The sequence below is a fragment of the Anabrus simplex genome, chromosome 1 (genome assembly GCF_040414725.1).
Source record: "Anabrus simplex isolate iqAnaSimp1 chromosome 1, ASM4041472v1, whole genome shotgun sequence".
In the NCBI taxonomy this organism is placed as follows: domain Eukaryota; kingdom Metazoa; phylum Arthropoda; class Insecta; order Orthoptera; family Tettigoniidae; genus Anabrus; species Anabrus simplex.
Genome location: NC_090265.1, coordinates 55,057,590 through 55,079,646, shown reverse-complemented (window position 1 = coordinate 55,079,646; position 22,057 = coordinate 55,057,590). Strand labels below are relative to the sequence as shown.

At 38.6% G+C, this 22,057-nt stretch overlaps 1 protein-coding gene across 1 annotated transcript in view; it reads right to left on the bottom strand.

The window, feature by feature from the left end:
- LOC136884060 (intermembrane lipid transfer protein Vps13) overlaps positions 1-22,057 on the bottom strand; it is an 816,621-nt gene that overhangs the window by 362,637 nt on the left and 431,927 nt on the right. The window contains exons 28-30 of the mRNA XM_067156088.2: positions 18,217-18,333; positions 18,024-18,126; positions 2,840-2,986 (exon numbers count right to left, since the gene is read on the bottom strand). Of these exons, the coding sequence (XP_067012189.2) occupies positions 2,840-2,986; positions 18,024-18,126; positions 18,217-18,333 (367 nt within the window). The remainder of the gene's footprint in view (positions 1-2,839; positions 2,987-18,023; positions 18,127-18,216; positions 18,334-22,057) is intronic.

Sequence of the window (22,057 nt, the reverse complement as noted above, 5' to 3'; positions counted from 1 at the left end):
AACAAATGTACATTAAACGTGTTCTATCTAGGAACCATTCAGAATAGGGCATATGTCCATGTGAAATTTTTTGCTTCAAATGATCGTTCCTGTCATATCCATGAATATTGATCATTCCACCTGGGACACCCTGCATATTTGAAGATCATTTATTAATTCATTTCCGTGTCCGGTCAGCATTTCCAAAAAACTGCAGCAGCGATGGCATTGTTGTTTAGTCTAAACACATTTTGTGATGTGCATGGGTTGTCCACGAGGGGAGAGATAAGTAGGTGGCTTGGGTCTTATTCAGCACCACATTCACACGAGGTGTCTGTATTTGCTGGAAGGATCCCCTATTTCTTCAGATTGGTCTGTCGTCGAGGGACACCCAAGGGACCTCCATACAGGGCAAGGTAGATCGGCGCCATGAGCTAGTTCTTCCTTTGGTGACATGTCTATGGGCTATGAGCTCCTCCATCTGTTAAGACTAGTTGTCTCTGGTGTTCCCTCCAGCGGCAGAGTCCTAGCAAGGAAGCTCTTGCAGGATCTGAGGTGAGACCTCGCAGCTTGATCATGGAGTGGGAGTCAATGGTCATTCTCCTGTTTTGTCCTCTCAGCATCTGCAGCAGTGGTCCTCCGGATGTTGGGTGGGACTATTCCAACAATCTGGTACAGTTTCTGCACTGGCGTAGTTTTGGGCATCCCGCGATTAACCTCGCAATATTGTTGACTGCAACCTGCTTGGCATGTACTGAAGCACTCTACACAGGAGCGGCATACTCAGCGGCTGACACACACAGCGCAAGTGCAGAAGTCTCTGGGTCCACAGGTTCTGCCAATCAGCTTCTTAAGAATACCATTGCGAGCAATGACCTTCTGTTTTGTGTTCAGACATTGCTGCCTGTAAGTTAGAGCACGGTCTAGTGTGACACCTAGAGTCAGCTTTCCTTCTACTTCTTCAAAGGATGATCTCTCAGCAGCTACTGCTGAGTCATCAACATAGATTAAGAGCCTGGTGCTTGGTGGAATTGGTTGATCATTTGTGTAGATGTTGTACAGCATGCTGCCTTGGGGGAGACCGTTCTTCTATTTGAAGATAGAATATGAAGATGTGAATACTGTCCTTGACCTGTTGCGTTTTCATGTCGATCCTCATCTCCTCTTTCTATGCTCCCTCTTCCTACTCTGATCTGTCATAGTGTTGTTCTTATTGTGTGTCTTTTTCATGTTCCTCTGTATGACTGGATTTGATACTTGGTTGTTTCTTTCCAATTCTTATATTATCCCACTGAGATCCTTTCTCCTTGTCCTGTGTCCTAATCTTTTACCACCTGTATTCATCTTTATCTTATTCTGCTGTATTTATCTGGCTTTCTTCTTGTCTCACACTTCCTGCATCAGTACAGAAGAATTGTCCAGATGGTCTCTCAATAAGTATTGATGCCTGCCATACGGATGAAGCTGGGAAGCAGAAATAAGCTCATCGGGGGCTTAGAAGAGATGGATGATGAACTGGGATTGATGAGGAGAGAGCCAATCTATTTGAAGATGACAGTGTATGAAGATAATAATTTATAACTTTCATTTCAGGGTTGACGTTTGACATCAGTTGAGGGACGTTCCAACATTCAACACTTTATATAATTTGTATAATTTATACCTTTAATAAGTGAAGACTAGTTTCGATTTACATGGAATCATCATCATCATCATCATCATCATCATCATCATCATCAGGAGGAGTAAGAGAACATCCACCTTTTTGAGACTATATTGTTCCATATAACCAAGGTTGTACCATCATATAACTTTTAACATCAACATCAACAGCATCGCTTTCAAATTGTAACAGCCACTACAAGCAATGAAGGATATTCCCCTAAATCCCCAGCAACCTTGTACATAATTCATAAATAAGTAACAGCTGGACACATTCCAATTCTACAACCTCTGACTGCTTTAACATCAGCACTCTTATAAGATTTTCACCACATTTAAAGTGCCAATTTTGACACATGATTTTTAGCCTATTTGACGGTTTGACTACGAATAAATGAAGCAAGTCAAGTGCTCACATTTTTAACATATGTTTTTATATCTATGGTTACATCCACAGCATGACAGGAACTTTATAAGATCCTCAACCCCAAGTTTTTACATAATATTTTAAAACTATTAAAAATTGTGTGTACATTCTCAGTTACTGTGACAGACTCTAAGAAAGACATTTAAAATTCAATGTATTTTTAAGACATACAACTCACTTTAAGTGTATTTTTAAGGCATATACTATGTAAAATATGTGTTAATCCTGATACCTTTTCTGATTTATGTATTTGTTTGAACTAATGATGATTCCAAGAGAATCAAAACTAGCTTTCATTTAGTAAAGGTATAAATGATGCACATTATACAGTTTTATATAGTTGAATGATGGAACATCCCACGAATGATTCCTATCATACAAGTGTATGAAGATGTAGATGATGTTCTTTTGTGATTTCGTGATTGACCTTGTCTCTTCTTTCTATGCTCCCTCTTCCTACACTGACCTGTCGTCATGTTATTCCCATAGTGTGTTCCTCTTCATGTTTCCACCTCTATACAATGTGATCTATGGACGCTTGTATTTAGCAACAAAATTTAAAGCACTACAAACAGAAGTATTGCTGTTCAGCCCTTTTAATGACCAGAATTTAATATACAAATAAAATTTCCCTTAGACAAACCAAATCAGGGCAAAGAATTATGACACTTCTTAAAACTAAATATGGAACTTGGAATACAGATGTCTTGTTGGGTCTATATTAGGGTGATAAATGTTCAGAAATGTACATTAAGAGAATGTTTAACATACCTGTTCTAAGAAACCAGAAATCATCATCTTCATAGTTGGCAGGTTTCCATATTTCAGAATAGTTCTCTTCTGCCTCAGTGCCCTCTCCTTCTTTTATTTCTGAAGGGACCATTGCCGTCTGGATCTTGCTAAGCAGTTCAATGGTAGCTAAGAGAAAAAGGAAAAAAAATGACATTGAATGGGAAATCATCTTCAAATTTCCACTGAACTTTTAAATATTGAAATGAACTACAGAATAGAGCTGAAGAATGAAAAGAAAGTATGCGAAGAAAACCAGAGGATGATGATAATGATACGAGACGGTGTGAGAGGATGGGAGGGGGGCATAACCGTTGTACACACATAATGAAAGCATGACATTAACACGTAACACATAGCTTGGAATTAACCAATTAACATACGAATTTGGAAAACACCAAAACGAAATAACAATATAGAAAGAACAGGGAAGAGAATTACCTACATAAATCCTTAATGGCTGGCAATCATGTATTAATTAATAGCCAATGTCCCCATTGAAACTGTTAGGATTTTTACGTATTTACACAGCTTCATGTATAATCCTAGACCTGTAGAGTTTAATGAGGGCAAGAGCTCGAACATCTTGGAACAGGACGACATGACCCAACGATAGGGTGTGTTCAGCTATTGCCGACTTGTCTGGCTGGTTGACAAGGATATTTCTTTGGTGTTTCTTGATGTGAGTTCCAATGGACCGGCATGTTTGGCCAATGTATACCTTGCCGCAATTTTGTACACCCCAGGGTGTAATAGTTGGGACAATTTGTTCTTGCTTTTACCTAAACTATAAGCAAATTTAATGACTGTGCCAAACACTGTTTCTTATATTGTGCTTGCGGAGGACCTTGGTGATACGGTTCGTTTTCTTGACACGGCATAAGCCCAAAAGCCCATATCTTGTCTACAAGTATAGGCTGTGTAAGCATCAATGTTAACATTAAAATTAAGTCAAATATAATGTGATTTTTGTTAGAGTTACAGGACTTAAAATCAGAAAAGAAAAAGAAAGCAAAAACATTTTGGAAAGACTGAGATAAAATGACAGAATGACAAGGTGAAGAATAGTTAATTAAGAAAAAGTAAGACATGTTTACCAATATTCAATCTATTTCAGTCATTAGCCCAATCACTTCCAGTTTAATGGTCCTGCGCACTTGCTTAGAAATCAGATTTAAATTTTAAGTCACCCAGTCAGAACTCTGAAATAAATGCCATAAATGGAACAGAAACTAGAATTTTCACGCAGAGTTTTCAGTGAAGCATTCAAAAGAATTGTACTCAATAACAATGTTGTTAGAATGAAGATTTTGTGTGGTAAATCTCAAAATATTCAGGTATATCTAGAGGCACTTCACACTACCCATTGCTCTTGAAAAAGTGGAGTCTAAATACATTTGTCTTTGCTCCAATATAATTGGATGCGAGGCTTACGAACCTAGGACATCAGAATGCAGAGGTTAAAGTATGCCTTAATTTCATCCTCATTAGTGTCAAACAAATTTCCACCGCCTTTTTCCATGTGGGTCTGATAATTGTTCCATACCGAAAATATTTCTTTCCCGCACAATGTGGGAAATGATGGGTCCATAAGCTCCAAGAATACAGGCAACTGCGATACAGAATTACCTAAATATTTATCTCCAAGTTCTCCTGATACCCCTGGAGACCCTGCAAAGTGATGAAAAATTGAGTGGTTATCTCTATTACTAACCTACACCAGTCACTGTTTTTGTTTTGCACGCAGGGCTTTAGGTACAATTTCACAGTCACTCATATCAGATGAAGTGTCACTTTCACTAAAATATCTCCTTCAACGTTATCATAATCACCAGCACTGTCCCCCGAGTCTAAAACACTTTCAGATAACTCAGCAAGAGCACTGCTGTCACCTGCTTATTCTATGCCCAGAACCATGGATAGAAGAATGACTGACACCTGATGAAATGTTCGTGCTTTCAGAGGCTAGAATTAGGCAATAAACAACGGTGTATGTTCTTAGGAGAGTTGTAAACAAGCCACATTCCTGTTATATTCATAGAAGTTGGCAAAAGGGGAACACTTGTAGGGGTGATCAAAATATAAGCTAGTACATACGACTTGGCGCGGCGCGTGAATGTCTCGTCATTTCAGTTTAAGGCCTGGCCAATGCTCACGTAAACGTCATGTCAAATGAGTCTAATGGGTTAAGAGAGACTTCAGACAGAAGGAAGAGGAACATTACTACAATCAGTAACTATTTGTTATCATACCATATATTTTTCTTCAGTAATCCCCTCCTGTATTGTACATACACTATCTGATCAAAAGTACTTGAACACCTATCTCAAACTGAAGACACAGTTTGCTGGTAAAATAGTCCACCTTTTGCTTTTATCACATTCCCGACTCTGTTGGGGGGGACGTTCCACCAGGTGGTGTGATGTTTCCATGGGAATGACATCCCATTCTTCTTGAAGAGCCGTAGCTATAAAACGTGTTGATGTTGGATGGTGGGGTCTGGAATGATGATCTTGTTCTAATGCTATCCACAAGTGTTCTACTGAATTTATGTCAGGATTCTGAGTGGGCCAGTCCAGTTGTAGAATATTATCATCCTGAAACAATTTATTTATTTATTTATTTATTTATTTATTTATTTATTCACGAAGCACAAGATACAGCTACACTGAGCAAATTTCACTTGCACTGTCAACAGCTTTCATAGCCACCTTCATGACTCAGCGTTATCATGTTGGTACAATGGTCATCACCAAACTGATTTTCTATGGTAAGCAGTATGAAAGCATTCAAAATGTGTTGTTGACTTTCTGCGTTTACAGTGACATGCAGTCCTACAAGACGGCCGAGTCACTGGCATGAAAACAACCCCACATCATAATCCACAAAACTTCAAGGTTGCTGCTAAACACTCGGGTAGATAGCATTCTCGGGACATTCTCCATTCCCAAATCCTCCCATTAGATTGCCACAATTTGTAACATAATTCATCACACAATGTTACCTGTTTCCACTGTTCCATAGTCCAGTAGCATTGCTCCTTACACCATACCAGGCAACGCCTTTTATTAATAGGGGCAATATTTGGTTTATGGGCAGCTGCTCGGCCATGAAGCCCTATTCTTTTTAATTCGTGATGCACAACCATGGGACTGGTTGTACTTTGTGTGGCACTTTGAAATTTCAGGGCGATTCTTTCTATAGACAAGCGACGAGGTTCCTTGGTCCTGAATGTCAGTATACATGGCTGACCAGATCATGGTTATGCTGTGGTTGTACCTTGATGTTTCCACTTTACAATTATATCATAATTACACTGACAGTTGTTTTGGGTACATTTGTAAGGTTAAAAATGTCCCTTACAAATTTCTGCTTATGTGGCAACCAAGGTTTACTCTATGTTGTAAAGTTAATAAGCTCACCTGAACTACACATGTTGCTGTTTTGTAGTCATACTGAGCAATACAAACCTCCCTGCCTCCTTTTATACTAGTACCATGCATCACATGTTGCTGTTTTGTAGTCATACTGAGCAATACAAACCTCCCTGCCTCCTTTTATACTAGTACCATGCATCATTTGTTGTTTAGTAGTATACTGGGGAGTCCCGTATACTTTTGATTAGATAGTGTATTTTTTTACTTTACAATTTGCTTTATGTTGCACTGACACAGATAAGTCTTACGGCAACGATGGCCTAGGAGTGGTTCGAAGGGAGCGGCGGCCATGGCCTTAATTAAGGTGTAGCCCCAGCATTTGCCTGGTGTGAAAATGGGAAACCACAGAAAACTTCAAGGTTGCGGGCAGTGGGGTTTGAACCCACCATCTCCCGGGTGCAAGCTCACAGCGCCCCTAACCGCACAGCCAACTCATCAGGTAGTGTATCTCTCTCTCCATTTCTATTTTGAATTTTTCTTTCAATTTTTTATATTTCCTTTGTTTTGTAAATAAATCATTGTGTTCCATCTTTCTCAATCTGTGCGCGGCTTAGCTTTTACCACAAGCTAAATAACCAGTGGTCATTTTTCAAGTAGTTAAATTAGGAGAAATGACTAGTTTTTTTTTTTTTTTTGCCAGTGGCTTTACGTCACACTGACACAGGTAGGTCTTATGGTGACGATAGGATAGGAAAGGCCTAGGAGTTGGAAAAAAGCGGCCGTGACCTTAATTAAGGAACAGCCCCAGCATTTGCCTGGTGTGAAAATGGGAAACCACGGAAAATCATCTTCAGGGCTGCCAACAGTGGGATTTGAACCCACTATCTCCTGGATACAAGCTCACAGCCGCGCGTCCCTAACCGCACGACCAACTCGTCTGGTAAAATTACAGTTTTAGGCTCATTTTAAAACAGTTGTGGCAATAGCCTTCCCTGTGAACCATGTGATCTTGCCACAGAGGGGAGGCTTGCACATCCCAATGAAGCACATAGCCGAGCAGTAGGTGCAACCATTTGGATGGATATTTGTCGAGAGACCAGACTAATGAATGGTTCATTGAAAGGTGGGTAGCAGCCTTTTTGAAAATCAAGGGTGGCAGTGTGAATTATTGATGGATATGGCCTTGTAATAATATTTAATATGGTTTTGCTGTATTGATACCGCTACATGGCTGAAAGCAACGGGAAACTACAGCTGTAACTAACTCCTGAGGATATGCAGCTCTCGTTGTGAATGAATGATGTAATGATGATGGCTTCCTCCTGGGTAAAATATTCCAGAGGTAAAATTCAGATCTCTGGGTGGAGACTACACTACAAAAAGATGGGATCTAGATAAGTTGAAAGAAAAGAGTGTGAGGGACTGTATCAAGGAATATGTTGCACAAGGACTAAATGAAAGGGCTGAAGAAACTACAATAGATGAACAATGGACAGTTATGAAGAATAAGATCAGTAGGGTTGCTGATGAAATCTTAGGAAGATAGGTAAGATCAAGAGAGAAGCAACAGATACTTCAGGAGATACTTTACCTGAAAAAAAAAAAAAAAAAAAAAAAAAAAAAAAAAAAAAAAAAAAAAAAAAAAAATGCGGGCAGCAAATAATATAGGCTGTTAAAGAATGAATTACATAGCAGGTGCAGGACAGCTAAGGAAGAATGGCTGAAAGAGAAGTGCAAGGATGTTGAAGGTTGTACTATTGTGGGTAGATCAACGAGCTAGAATAACATAGAGAGGCGGAAGCGCTGCCTGGGTGAACCTAATAGAACGAACGTCCGCCATGTTTCCTGTTGTCACACAAGCAAGGGGGCATGGCCTTTAAATGACGAAAAGTGTAAAAAATGCGCATTTTAGAATCGCTGGGGGAGAATTAAAGTCCGTTGCCGAAAGCTTGAAGCATGAAAGCGAATACCGCCACTTCATCATATTGCGGCACGAGGCCAACATCACGATCAGTTGATTGTAGGGTAGTTTGAAATCATCGCACAGTGACATACGAATAGGCCTCGAAATCAGAACAAGAGCGTTACCCTGCTTGGCTGTTGTGGTTAAGCGTAAATTAGAATAAAAACGATGGACATAAATATTTATGACAGGAAACCTTAAAATCATAGGGACCTATAATGTGTTACAACCTCATTCTGTGTCCAACTCGTTGGCTGAACGGTCAGCGTACTGGACTTCGGTTCAGAATTAGTTAATTCTAATGGCCCGGGGACTGGTTGTATGTATTGTCTTCATCATCATTTCATCCTCATCACGACGCGCAGGTCGCCTAGAGGCGTCAAATAGAAAGACCTGCACCTGGCGAGCCGAACCCGTCCTGGGATATCCCGGCACTAAAAGCCATACGATATTTCATTTACCTCATTCCGTTAATATTTTTAAAATTATTGCATCCTCATGAGTACTGTGTTCCTTTCTTAATCTGTTTACCCTCCCGGGTTGGTTTTTCCCCACGGACTCAGCGACGGATCCCACCTCTACCACCTAAAGGACAGTGTTCTGGAGCGTGAGACATTGGGTCGGGGGATACAACTGTGAGGGAGGGCTGCACCTGCTATGCTGAACAGGGGCCTTGTGGGGGGGAGAAGGAAGCGGCCGTGGCCTTAAGTTAGGTACCATCCCGGCATTTGCCTGGAGGAGAAGTGGGAAACCACAGAAAATCACTTCAAGGATGGCTGAGGTGGGAGTCGAACCCACTTCTACTCAGTTGACCTCCCCAGGCTGATAGAATCCCGTTCCAGCCCTCGTGCCCCTTTTCAAATTTCGTGGCGGAGCTGGGAATCGAACCCGGGCTTCCAGGGGTGGCAGCTGCTCACGCTAACCAGTGCACCACAGAGGCGGCCCATGAATACTTTACCATAATAATCGTTTAGTGTAATTATTTATTATAATATAGGGGGGAAATCATGTTTTTGCCATTACCATATCATACTGGGATTACTAGCTGAAAGGTAAGCTTGAAAGTTGTTCATTATGAAGTGTGGCATAGTTTTTAAAACCAAGGCAACAGACATCTACAATAAAGGCTGTATACATTTCAAAAATAGCAGTAAAATGCTGTATTTATCATACTTGGTGTACGTTTGAACGAAATAAGTTTTTTTTTTTTTTTTTGTGGTTACGTTTTCTTGGTGGTGGGCGTTCCATTTCCTTTATTTGTAAATGTGAATGAAAATTAAATAGGGCTGGAAATGTACAGCGCATAAGCAACTGAATTGAGTGGGATACCATTTACCTCTTTTCGCCCTCACAACGCATTGTTCAGTTAATTACTTGTTCTTTAAACGAAATCTGAAACAAAATTCGACAAATAATTACCGTGGCTATCTGTACTTTCGCTAAGTAAACAATGAAATGGATTTAATTACAAACAGAAATTACAAAAAGGAATCTCGGCTATAATTTAGTAATACTTACTTAAAGTACGATATATCCTTGGTTTTATTACTCCGATTAGTACAACCATACGCTGAGCTTACGGCTGGCATTCTTGAAAGCGAGAATGTATCTTTTCACTTCTTAAAACTTAGGGAATTAAATTGGCATGCACGATCTCCCTGTCACCTCAACATATGCTCTCGCTCCAATTCGCTTTGTTTTGACAACCGTTAACATGGCTGCCCCTTATCAACTTGCTTCAAGCAGGGAGCGCTGATGTCAGGTATACAGCCCCTCTATGTTATTCTAGCTCGTTGGGGTAGATGCTACATACAGGAAAAACCACAGAAACCTTTGGAGAAAGGAAAATTAGGTGGATGAATATTAAGAGCTCAAATACAAAATTATAAGGAAAGCAAATAAGGTAGAAAAATGGCAGGAACATATTCAACAATTGTATCAAGGGAAAGATGTAGATGATAACGCTCTTGAACAGGAAGAGGCTGTTGATGATGATGAAATGGGAGACCCAATTTTGAGGTCAGAATTCAACACAGTTCTGAGAGACCTAAAAAGGAACAAGGCACCTGGAAATGATAGCATACCCTCAGAATTAGTGATTGCCATATCAATCCATCACTACTGTCTGCATTTAGAGCAGTCACCCAGTCCTAGCCTTTTCTTAAATGATTGCAAAGAAATTGAAAATTTATTGAACATCTTTGGCAAGTTATACCAGTCCCTAACTCTCCTTCCTATAAATGAATATCTGCCCCAATTTGTCCTTTTGAATTCCAACTTTATCTTCATACTGTGTCATATTGTACAATAGGAGAAACCAGCATTTTAAAATTATTTTTGTTACGAAGGAAGACTTTCCAGTGTCGATTCAGTTAAATGTAACTTAAAAGCTTTTCAGTCTGTCAAACACAAAAGTTCAACATACATATTATGCTGTAACATACCTGTAAAAAGAAACACATTATTAAACATGTGTGTATTTTTATCCCTTGTTGAACACAGCAATGTGTTTTTTCTACAGGTGTGTTATAGTGTAATATTTATATCTAACTTGTGTGTTTGATTAGACTGAAAAGCTTTTAAGTTACAAGAAACCAGCATGGCAAGGTTATGCCATTTAGTGTGTAAGATGTATGATACAGGACAAGTGCCATTCGATTTTAATCAGAATATTGTTATACCTATTCCCAAGAAAAGAGTTGCTGACAAGAGCGGAAACTACTGCACCATGGAGTTAGTATCTCACGCTTGCAAATTTTACCACGTATTATTTACGGAAGAATCAAAAGAACAAGCGAAGTTGAGTTGGGAGAAGATCAGTTTGGATCCAGAAGATATGTAGGAACACTTGAAGCAACCTTGACTTAACATCTGATCCTAGAGGATCGAATTAAAAGAGACAAACCCATGTACATGGAATTCGCAGATCTAGAAAAGGCATTCAGTAATTTCGACTGGACAAAGCTACTTGAGATTCTAAAGGTGATCAGAATCAGATACTGTGAAAGAAGAATTATCTACAATCTGCACAAAAATCAGTCTGCAGTGGTAAGAATCAAAGGCTATCAAAAAAGAAGCAGCAATACAGAAAGAAGTGAGGCAAGGCTGCAATTTGACCCCTGTCCTTTTCAATGTTTATACAGAACAGGCAACCAGACCTGGCCAACACCTGAAAACTGCAGATGATGGTGATATAGAACAGGCAGTAAAGAAAATCAAAGAGGAATTTAGAAAATGAATCATAATCCAAGGAGAGGAAATCAAAACTCTGAAATTTGCCAATTATATTGTTATTTTATGAGTTTGCAGAAGATCTGGAGAAATTACTGAATGGTGTGGGCACAGTCTTGGAGAAGGAGTACAAGATGAAAATAAATCCAAAAAAAGTAATGAAATGCAGTCGAACAAAGTCAGGTGCTGCAGGAAATATTAGATTAGGAAAGGTCTTAAAGCAAGTAGATGAAATTGTTACTTGGGTAGTGGAGTAAGTAATGATGGCAGAAATAAGGACGACATAAAATGAAGACTGGCACAAGCAAGGAAGGCTATTTTTAGGAAAAGAAATTTACTCACTACGAACATTGATACAAGAATTGGAAATATTTTTTTTGAAGACTTTCATCTAGAGTTTTGTATTGTATAGAAGTGAAACATGGTCGATAACTAGCTCAGAAAGAATAGAAGCTCTTGAAATTTGGTGTTACAGAAGAATCCTGAAGGCAAGATGGATAGATCGAATCACAAATGAAGAGATACTGGATCAAATTGGTGAGAGGAGAACGATTTGGCAAAATTTGATCAGAAGAAAAGAGAATGATAAGAAACAACTTAAGATACCCAAGCCTTGTTCAGTTGGTTTTTGAGGGAAGTGCAGGCAGTAAAAACAGCAGGGGTAGACCAGGGTATGAATATGACAAACAGATTAGAGTAGATGTAGGAGTTATGTAGAAACAAAAAGGTTAGTTCAGGATTGAGGTTGCAAGGAGAGCTGCATCAAACCAGTCTATGGAGTGATGACCCAAACAACAACACCAACACACATGTCCACTAGACAGCATGTGTATGTGCTTTCTGCTTCCTATTTGTCTCAGATGTTGTTTAAACAGGATATTTCAGAATCTGGGGTTTTCAATCCAAAACTTTTGTCTTTATTGATAGAAAATGGAGTGGTCATCTCTTACTAATGCTGTGAGAGAGAAGGGAAATAAAAAATGTGCAACAACAATTGCTGATTTGAAAGCAGAACTGAAGAAACGAGACAGAGAAATAAGTGAAAAGAAGCAAGAATTGATGGTTGTGAAGCATAATATAAAACAGCCTATTTAGTGATTTTGTTAAATGTTTTTTTGTAAACACAAATAGGCTTTTGAAAAACATATCTTCTTCCTCCTACTTTGTGTTTTCCCATCAAGATACAGGGTCTAGCAGTCTACACCCGGCCTTCCACTTGGGTGATTTATGACATTAACAGATCATACACCAACATCACCACATATCCTCACGTACACAGTCCATCCAGTTTTTTTCTTGGCTGTCCTCTGGATCTTTGTGCATCTGGGTTATGTGTGAAAGCTTACTGTGTAATGGATGTTGGATCAGCTGGGGGCCTGTGCCCATACCAGCAAAATCTTGTCTCTTGTATCATGTCCTGTATAGGGGTAATTTTGAAAGAGGACCAGATGGCCTCATTCCTGATGTTATTGAGCCAGGTGACTCCCAGTGACCCTCTTAGCATCTCCATTTTAGTGGTATGAATCATCTACTCATGCCTTGTAGATTAAGGAGTCCAACACTCCGCCCTGTTACCGGGCGGACAACTGTGAGGTATACCTTTGACTTCAGGTGCAGAGATACTCTCCTGTCACAGAGGATGCAACTGACCTGCCACCATTTAAGCCAGGCAGTGTTAACTCGAGCTTGAACGTCCTAGAGCGCGTAGCCATCTGCTGACAGGTGAGAACCAAGATATTTGAACATGCAAGACTTTGTAAGAGTATTGCATTGGCCAGAATTGTGCCATCTGTCTGGATGCCACATTCCAGGTATTGTTTTAAAGAGGTTAAGCTGCAGTCTGAATGTATCCAGCCTTTCTTTCCACTGCTTGACTAGCTGTTCAAGTCTGTTCCAGAAAACTCTAGCCAGCATAACATCACCAGTATAAAGCATCTCTGAAGTTCATTATTCTTTTTAGGTTACAAGCAAACAAAGTAAGACAATGGTAGAACTGCAGTAACAGTGGTTACTACCATTCTGTCTGAATACAATTTCCCCTTAGCTCTCTACGAGTTTCAAGGTCTTGTTTCAGCCCATAAGACAGAAGTAAACAATGTGATTTTTTTAGTGTTACAGAATTAAATCTAAGGGATTAAACTCTGCAATTAAGGATTTTTAAAGGACAGATCAGATTCGAACTTAAAACTATGGGTCACATTTTTCTTAGGTTCAACCCACCACTTTCTCCCACTTAGGAAACTGGTAGAAGGAATAGGCTAGAGATGATGTTTACATTCATACGCTGGAATGAAGCAATGGTTACGTATCGCAGATCTTTACTTGTTTTCAGCCTATATTTTGCACATAATGTCTACTACTCGTGAAACATCTGTCAGTTGTGTTAATATAACTGATTTTTACGTCTCGCAGGAGATAATTTATAACATGAATTAAAAGATTAAAATGACATTAACATGGAGTAATTGTGCAACATAGGGTGAATATGCAAACTTCTAATAGGCAAACAAACAAACAAACAAACAAACAAACAAACAAACAAACAAACAAACAAACAAACAAACAAACAAACAAACAAAAGGAACAGGCTGCTATGTAACAGTTGGTGCAAGCACTGCCTAGGTGTCTCATCATTTGGCATACATGTTTTTCTCTCTGACAGCCACCAAATAGAAATAGTGTTCAGGTCTCTTTGAAGGGATTATTCGGACTTTGTGGTCCTTCCAGTACTTCTTCAGAGGCTCCGATCTCCGTGCCCTTTCCTCAGCTGAAAATGTGTGTGATGTTGGTTTGTTTTGTGTACGGGTAAAGCGGAGGTTTGTATTCTTGAGTTTTGTATTCAATTTTTTCTTATTTGTGGTGTCTTCTGTTGTAAGGCCTATTTCCTTCAGCTGCTCTCTTACTTCTCTGATCCATTTAGATCCTGTTGTGGTATTTTTTGAGATGAGATTGTGTTGTACTAGTTGTTTCAGAAGTCTCGAATCCTGTATCCTCATGATATGTCCAAAGAATCGCAGTCTACTCTTACGCACAGCATCTGTAATGGGTTCTAGCGCTTTGTTCATGACTTTGTTAGGTATTCTGCTGCAGATCTAGCTTCCGATTTTATAACTGTGTTGTTTTTGCATTTACTGATAGACATTTCTTTTTTTAGATATCCCATCTTAATTTTTGTGCTTTAGCTAATCTATTTGTTCTTGTCTGGACTGAGATTTTTTTTCAGTTAGGTTATGTGTTATTACTTTTCCAAGATAAAATTGAGTTACTATTTTGATTTTATTACCATTTATGGTATCTTCTTTTAGTTGTGTTGGTTTTTGGGGCATAATTTCTGTTTTTTCAAATGATATTTTATTTGCAATGTTTTGAAGTTCTGATATCTGGGTTTTTGCTTATTTTATGTCCACTGCTAGTAATACTAAATCGTCAGCGAAGCCCAGGCAATTTGTTTTGATTTTTCGGCCAAACTTTATTTTGGGGGGACATTTCCTAAACCATTCCCTCATTACCATTTCTAGAGCACAATTAAATAATAGTGGTGAGAGCCCATCTCCCTGCCGTAGTCCAGTTTTAATAATCTAATAATAAAAAAATACATAAGAAATCATTCCACAAGCCTCTAAATATTTTACAGTAGAAGTCTGTTATAGCGAGAATTCATAACAGCGAAAAATTTACTCGCTATAACGCATTGTCGTTATATCCGATTTTTTTGTATAAAAGTCTGAAAACACTTCATGCACTTTAACATCGGTATGAAACTGCAAACAGTTTGTTCAAAACTTGCGTTTCCGCAGATGATATCCACACTATGCTTCACTTGTTTGTTATTTTTTGTAATCCGATACTACGCGAAAGTGTATGTTTAATTTCATTCTGAAAAAAATATAGTACCGTATTTCTCCGAATCCAAGCTGAACCCCTATTTTTCGTCCAAAAAATTTAAATCAGGTTCAAAAAGAAGTTTGTAAAATCATATGAATGCCTTGTTGTACAGTAGGCCTACGCATTTTAAACTATTTTTAGACGCCGAACATTGACTTTCGTCACGCCGTATTTTTTTTTTGCGGCTGCACAATTATTCTTTATTTCTGCGGGTTTAAGAACCATTAACTTAACATTGGCTTCATAATACCGAAGAGAACTCGTTGCAAATTTTCCGGCAAAACCTATTCCATGCGTTTCTACAATGCAACGATCCATCAGGAAATTCTTCTTGCTGTCCATAAAATTGTTACTTTTACGCAGCGTCAGATATAACCGACTACCACTACACGCACTTCTCGCTTGTCGGGTTCGGCCAAATTCAGCGGCTAGCGATGTACAGGTCTAATCGCAAACATAGAAAGTCAACGAATGAGTTTTTGCGCCACGGTATGGCCATTTCGTCCTTGCGTTTTTCGTGCACATACCTCACAATTTCATCTTCGACTTCTTTAAAGCGTCCTTGTTGCGGACCACTGAATGCATTTTTTGTACAGTATGCATTTTTTTAGCTCTTTGTCTTCACGCTAACGCCAAATATTGGCTTTAGTTAGACCTATGCCGTATTTTCTTGCGGCTGCACAATTATTCTGCATTTCCGAGTGTTTAATAAACATTAACTTAAAATTGGCATCATAATATCGACTAGAACCCGTTGAAAATTTGCCGGCAATACCTTTTCCACGTATCTTTACAATACGACTATCTATCACGAAAATATTCCTGCTGTCTATAAATAATTTAACTAAGCGTCAAGTACAATAGACGCGTTATGACTCTGCCACTGAGTAGCCATGGCTTTTCTAAGAATTCGACGGGTCACATGTTTTGATGCCATTCTGCAGATTTGAGAAACACACAGGCACTGTACAACCGGTTGTCGCGGCTAGCGCTGTGTAGTAAAGAGGCGGTCGTTTATTGTCAATGAGTTCTGTACACGTGTGAAAAGAAGCAGCATGGTTACTGCGGTAGTTGCCAGTGGTATCCATTAACTTACTGATAGGCCGCGAATGCAACAACCCTTGAGTTTTTGCATGAGATTCTGAGAAAAAAGTCTTGGATTTGGAGAAATACGGTATCACTCCAGAGATTTCTGTGGCAAACACCTCAGCTTTCTTCTTCAAACAGCGTCACCTAACCTAACCGTATATGTAGCCTATCATGAAAACATATTTGAAACGCATGTAGAAAAATAACCTCCTCGCGAAATATTTACATGTAAATAGCTGTAACTAGATGCGAGAAGATATGAAATATCCTCTGAAATCAGTGATGTACTCTGCCATATCTTGAGGTGTATCACATTCTTACTTAATTTCCGTATATAACATTAAAATTAAGATATCGTTTACTTCAGTCTTTATTTTTAACGAGTTAACAACTGCTATCGGCCACGTTATTTATGCATTTATTACGAAAATGTGTTATCCTCTTTCATTTCAAATTTTCTTTACGGAACAGCTGACGACAGATATTACTAATCGACTCTGACATCGCCTTCAACTGTCGAAGAGAGCAATCGCTAGTGCAATTAGCGAGGAAATGATGCCGAAGGTAATCGATCGCATGCAATATCATCGTTGGGTGCATAAATATCAGTAACGGAAAAAATTGTGCGTGCTTAATCACTCGTAATAATGGATGCGCCAGTGATAGGGTTCTCGCTGTAACTGAAGGACGATACACAGTTTAATATAGGAATTTTGAAGGGACAGAAAAGAGTTGTCGCTATACCAGAGTTCTCATTATATGCCGTACTCGCTATAGCGGACTTCTACTGTATTTGTAAGATCACACAGGGAACACTCAGTAGACAATACAAGGAACATCCTTTTCAACCAATGCCATTTGTTAGCCCTCTCAAATGCACAAACCTCACATGAGATCCGTAATATATATGCTATACAGTGTGTCTTTTGGTGCTACCCTTTAAGAATGCATGTAAAATAACTCCACACTGCACTGTGTTACTAGTTTCCCCTAAAACTAAGATATGGAAGAGGAAAACATTGTGGTGGCATCTTGGATTGTTACAGTTTTACATATGTCACACATGCTCAATTAGCAAAGTAAATATGTCTATATAAAGTAACTATAATCGGAGAGTTAAAATGTTTTCTATAGTAGAAATATGTATTCTTTTCAATGACACTTGTGCATACAATATTAACATTATTTTCTTTAAAATTGTAGATTCCTCATTCAATGCCCTTACAATTTTCAAATAAAATGAACCTGTGACATATTTCAGAAAATGTTTTCTTTTTGCTTTGAAATGAAAATGCGTGCAAGAGAGGGTTAAGAAGTAGCCTGCCAATGTGACTGATAGAGGGGTACTATGAACATTGCAACTAATTGCTATTTTCTCTTTACCTAACAACTATCAATACTCTACTTTCTGTTAATGATATTACGCCATTGCACCTGTGAAAACCACTATGTGAAATATTTCAGCTTAGAACTTTGACCGGTAAGGTTCTGTCATCTAAGGAATTGTCAAGGAATTCTCACTCTTCATAATGTATTGGCTGCAGGTCAGTATTTCTCCAAAAAATATTATCACATAGTGGTTTTCAAAGGTGCAATGATGATTAGCAAATGAGGCGTATACCTGGAGAAACCCTGATTCTGATGTCTGAGACACATACATCTATATGGAGACCTTCACCAGCAGGAGTAGAGCCAGCCAAGCTAATACTGCAGGGACGCAGGATCTAAATGCATAAAACAAGGGATTACTGCAAAGATCATCAACAGATTTAAATTCAAATATAAAATTTGTCTTAATAGGAGGAAATTATTACCTGGGAGATGGTGTCTTTACGTTTACTGTAACAGCAAGCATAGAGCTGCAAGTCTTTAAGAGATCCACTCATCACCATATGATTCTTGGATAGGCGTAGTTTGAAAATCACCTCATTCTGAAAAGAAATTTTGATCAAATAATCTGAATTTGGTGTATCACAATTTCAGAAAATAAAGTGAAACACATTCACAAGCAAATTACACTAATTGTTCTGTATATTGCAAAAGTGGTGTTCATGTAACAGATAACGGAACATAAATCAAAAGGAAACTATGCTAAATATACCATCATACATTGTATAACTCGCTGCTGAGTGTCGTGATCCCGTTTGACTTCATACAATAATCTTGACTAAGCCAAATATATACTAGTTTCAAAAAATTTCCAGAATTTGTTTTTTAAAAAAAAATCACTGCATAATCATATACCACATCCCTCAAAACAGTTCCCTTCAGCAGAAACACAGTCTGCCAACAGAACGCAAGTTGGCTGCAGTGTGCAGACTGTGAGCTTACATTTAAAAGAGGATGGGTTCAAAGCCCTGAAGATGGTTTTCGATGGTTTCCCATTTTCACTCTAAGCAAATTCTGGAGCCATACCTAACTTCCCTTTCCCATCCTTGTCTCACCAGAAATTTTCAGTGTGTTAGTGTAACATTAAAACCACTAACAAAGAGAAAGTTTTACCGAGAAGTATAAAATGTTTGGAAGCAATACTGGAAACCACTTTGCAAAACTACTCTCTGTGCTCTCATCATGTTTGGAATAATTTCAACACTCGCAATTTGTTGCCCCTTCAGATAACATTTTAGCCGCAGAAAAAAGTCAGGTGATCAATCAATCAATCAATCAATCAATCAATCAATCAATCAATCAATCAATCAATCAATCAATCAATCAATCAATCAATCAATCAATCAATCAATCAAGATATCAAGATCTGCATTTAGGGCAGTCGCCCAGGTGGCAGATTCCCTATCTGTTGTTTCCTAACCTTATCTGGAGAGTCTAGAGTCCATGGGCCAGATATGGCCATCAACGACATTCCATCTGGTCTGCGGTCAACATGCTAATAACAAAGTTTACTCATTTTATATTATTTTTGTCTGAAAGCATGTTGTGGGATGCAAAGTAAGGTGTTGCAATAAACCTACATTTAAAAATGCAGCTAATCAGCTGATGGCATACAGAGTTATTATGTTATATTATGGTAATAAATGACAGCAATTCCAGGTAGTACAAAATTACATTACAGAAGGTTGGAGGTAACATTCGTAAATTCCTAGGTATCATAGTTCTCCCCTGTTTTGGCTTCTGTCCTATTCAAATAGCCATAGTTGAGAACTTGAAATATTGTATTTAAGGATTTTACTCAACATCAATGGTCAGTCTACGATGTTTTCATAATTGCCTGTTACTTTTTATGGACTTCATCAAAAGTCTTATGAATAATACTCACTGATATTAGTGACTACAACAAGTTTGCAATTATATTATTTTAAATGTCCTTTTATATGACATATATATGACATATATAACTTATGCCTTACCAATCTATGAAATGTAATTTTATATCTGATGTATTCTGTAAAATATTCTGGCTGATGATGTACTCTAGGGCAAGAAACATGTTCTAGATCAAAATAAATATGCATGTATTGATTAGGCAGACCGGTTAAATACAAAAGTACACTGTCGGGGAAAAAAAAAAAAAAAAAAATAGTACACCCTCTTAGAGTTTTCCAATTCACTCAAGATTTATTGTTGAAACAGTGCATATGGAGTACTTGAAATAATTGTAAATAAAACTAGAAGTTTGTATAATAAATTATTTAAGAGTAGCGATGAAACTTGAATGTGGGGAGAGTTTTAGCAATCCTTATAAGACAGAGCATATTCAGGTGCAAAACAGAGTTTGAATCCCCTGGGACTGGTATGAGATGTGTGTTAGCATTGGCTACGTGAAGCAGACACACATATATCCGCTATTCTTGCAGCAATCAGTTTGACTGCAACACCGAGTTCACTGAGGCATTATTGCTTTTCCCATCATATACATTCCACCATTTCTGCTTGTATTGTCAGTTCTGATACACCCTGTATAAAGTTAACAAATATTTATAATTTGCGTGCATTTCCCTTCTTTGTAGTTTTATGGAAGGAATTTTAATTTACTTGAAGTAGAACTCCATTTCTAATACAGGTTTTCAGTTTTCAGTTGTCCTCTGATTTAGGTCATTTAAAGGTTGACTTTCTATTTTGTGCTATCCGTTTACAAAGCTATGACAATTAAGAACTTAGCTCACTGTGTTTGCAAACCTATAGATTATAGATCATTTGCAAATAATAGCTACTAAAAGTTCATTAAAGCTTTAGAAATGTTGATAAAAATTGAAGTTAACAGCCCAGGCCTTTGAGGAACCTCACACTTTACTTTGTTCTAGAACAGCAATTCCCAGAATTTTTCAGCCATGGAGTCCTTTTTGAAGCACAAGTTTCTCATGGAACTCCCAAGGAATGAATGACTTCCCATATCTTACCCATAATATTTTGAGCACCCTACACTGCAGAGATTCAGACTCAACAAGTTGATAATTTTGTCAATACAGTGAAACTCTGTTAAGAAGTTTTTCAAGGGACTGCAAAAAAAAAACTTCTTAAGCAGGAAACTTCTTAAAAGGGGTAATGCCCAAAAACTTATTCTGTACTTTGAAATACATGTGAAACACACAGCCAACAGATTCCTCGTTTGTGAACAATACCGAAATAGGCCGATATATAAGAGCTGCTTACAGAAAGCCACAATATAAAAATTTGATTATCATGACAATATTTTTAGAGATAAAGTAAAATAGTTGAACATACCATATTATAAATATATTTGATAAGAGAAGGGAACATATTAAGTTATATAAAAACGTTGCAAGGTTTGACTATTTTAGCAGGCAGAACCATGTCCTTCCACACTTCCCTTCCCTGCGAACTTACACTCTCTGCTTCGCAACAAATTGTTTTGTAAGCGAAAACCAAAAACCCCATGGCACTACAGCCCTTGAAGGGCCTTGGCCTACCAAGCGACCGCTGCTCAGCCCGAAGGCCTGCAGATTACGAGGTGCCGTGTGGTCAGCACGACGAATCCTCTCGGCCGTTATTCTTGGCTTTCTAGACCGGGGCCGATATCTCACCGTCAGATAGTTTCTCAATTCTAATCACGTAGGCTGAGTGGACCTCGAACCAGGTCCAGGTTAAAATCCCAGTCCTGGCCGGGAATCGAACCCGGGGCCTCCGTGTAAGAGGCAGGCACGCTACCCCTACACCACGGGGCCGGCTTTGTAAACGATGCCGGCTCGATTTTTAAAGCGTTCCAGCCACCCGCTCGACGCGGTAAAAGGTACCCTTAATTTGCATGAGGCTTTCTCCTGCACAATAGTCCCACTGAAAGGTATGTTTAAACTTCGCTGCTGTTTAAACCATATTAGCAGAACTTGTTCTATTTCATCGTACTTTTCAGATTTAACTTCCTTACAATTTGCTGAAGTATTCCCTGCAGAAGCAGAGATCTCTTCTTTCTTCGCTATAATATCGTTCAAAGTAGACGGCGGCATCCCCAGCTCCTTTGCCAAAGCAACACGAGAAAGTGTAGATGACGCCACTTTCCTTATAATCTCCACTTTGTCTTTTATTATTAGTGCCTTTCGCTTGATCTCTTTCCTCTGAGTTGCACTTATTTTCACATTTTAAAAAAAGCTTGTACGTTGATATTACAAGTACAAGTAACTTCTCCTACTCCTATTCATACTAATTACGACGCTACACTATGCTTGGCAATCCGTAGCTTAG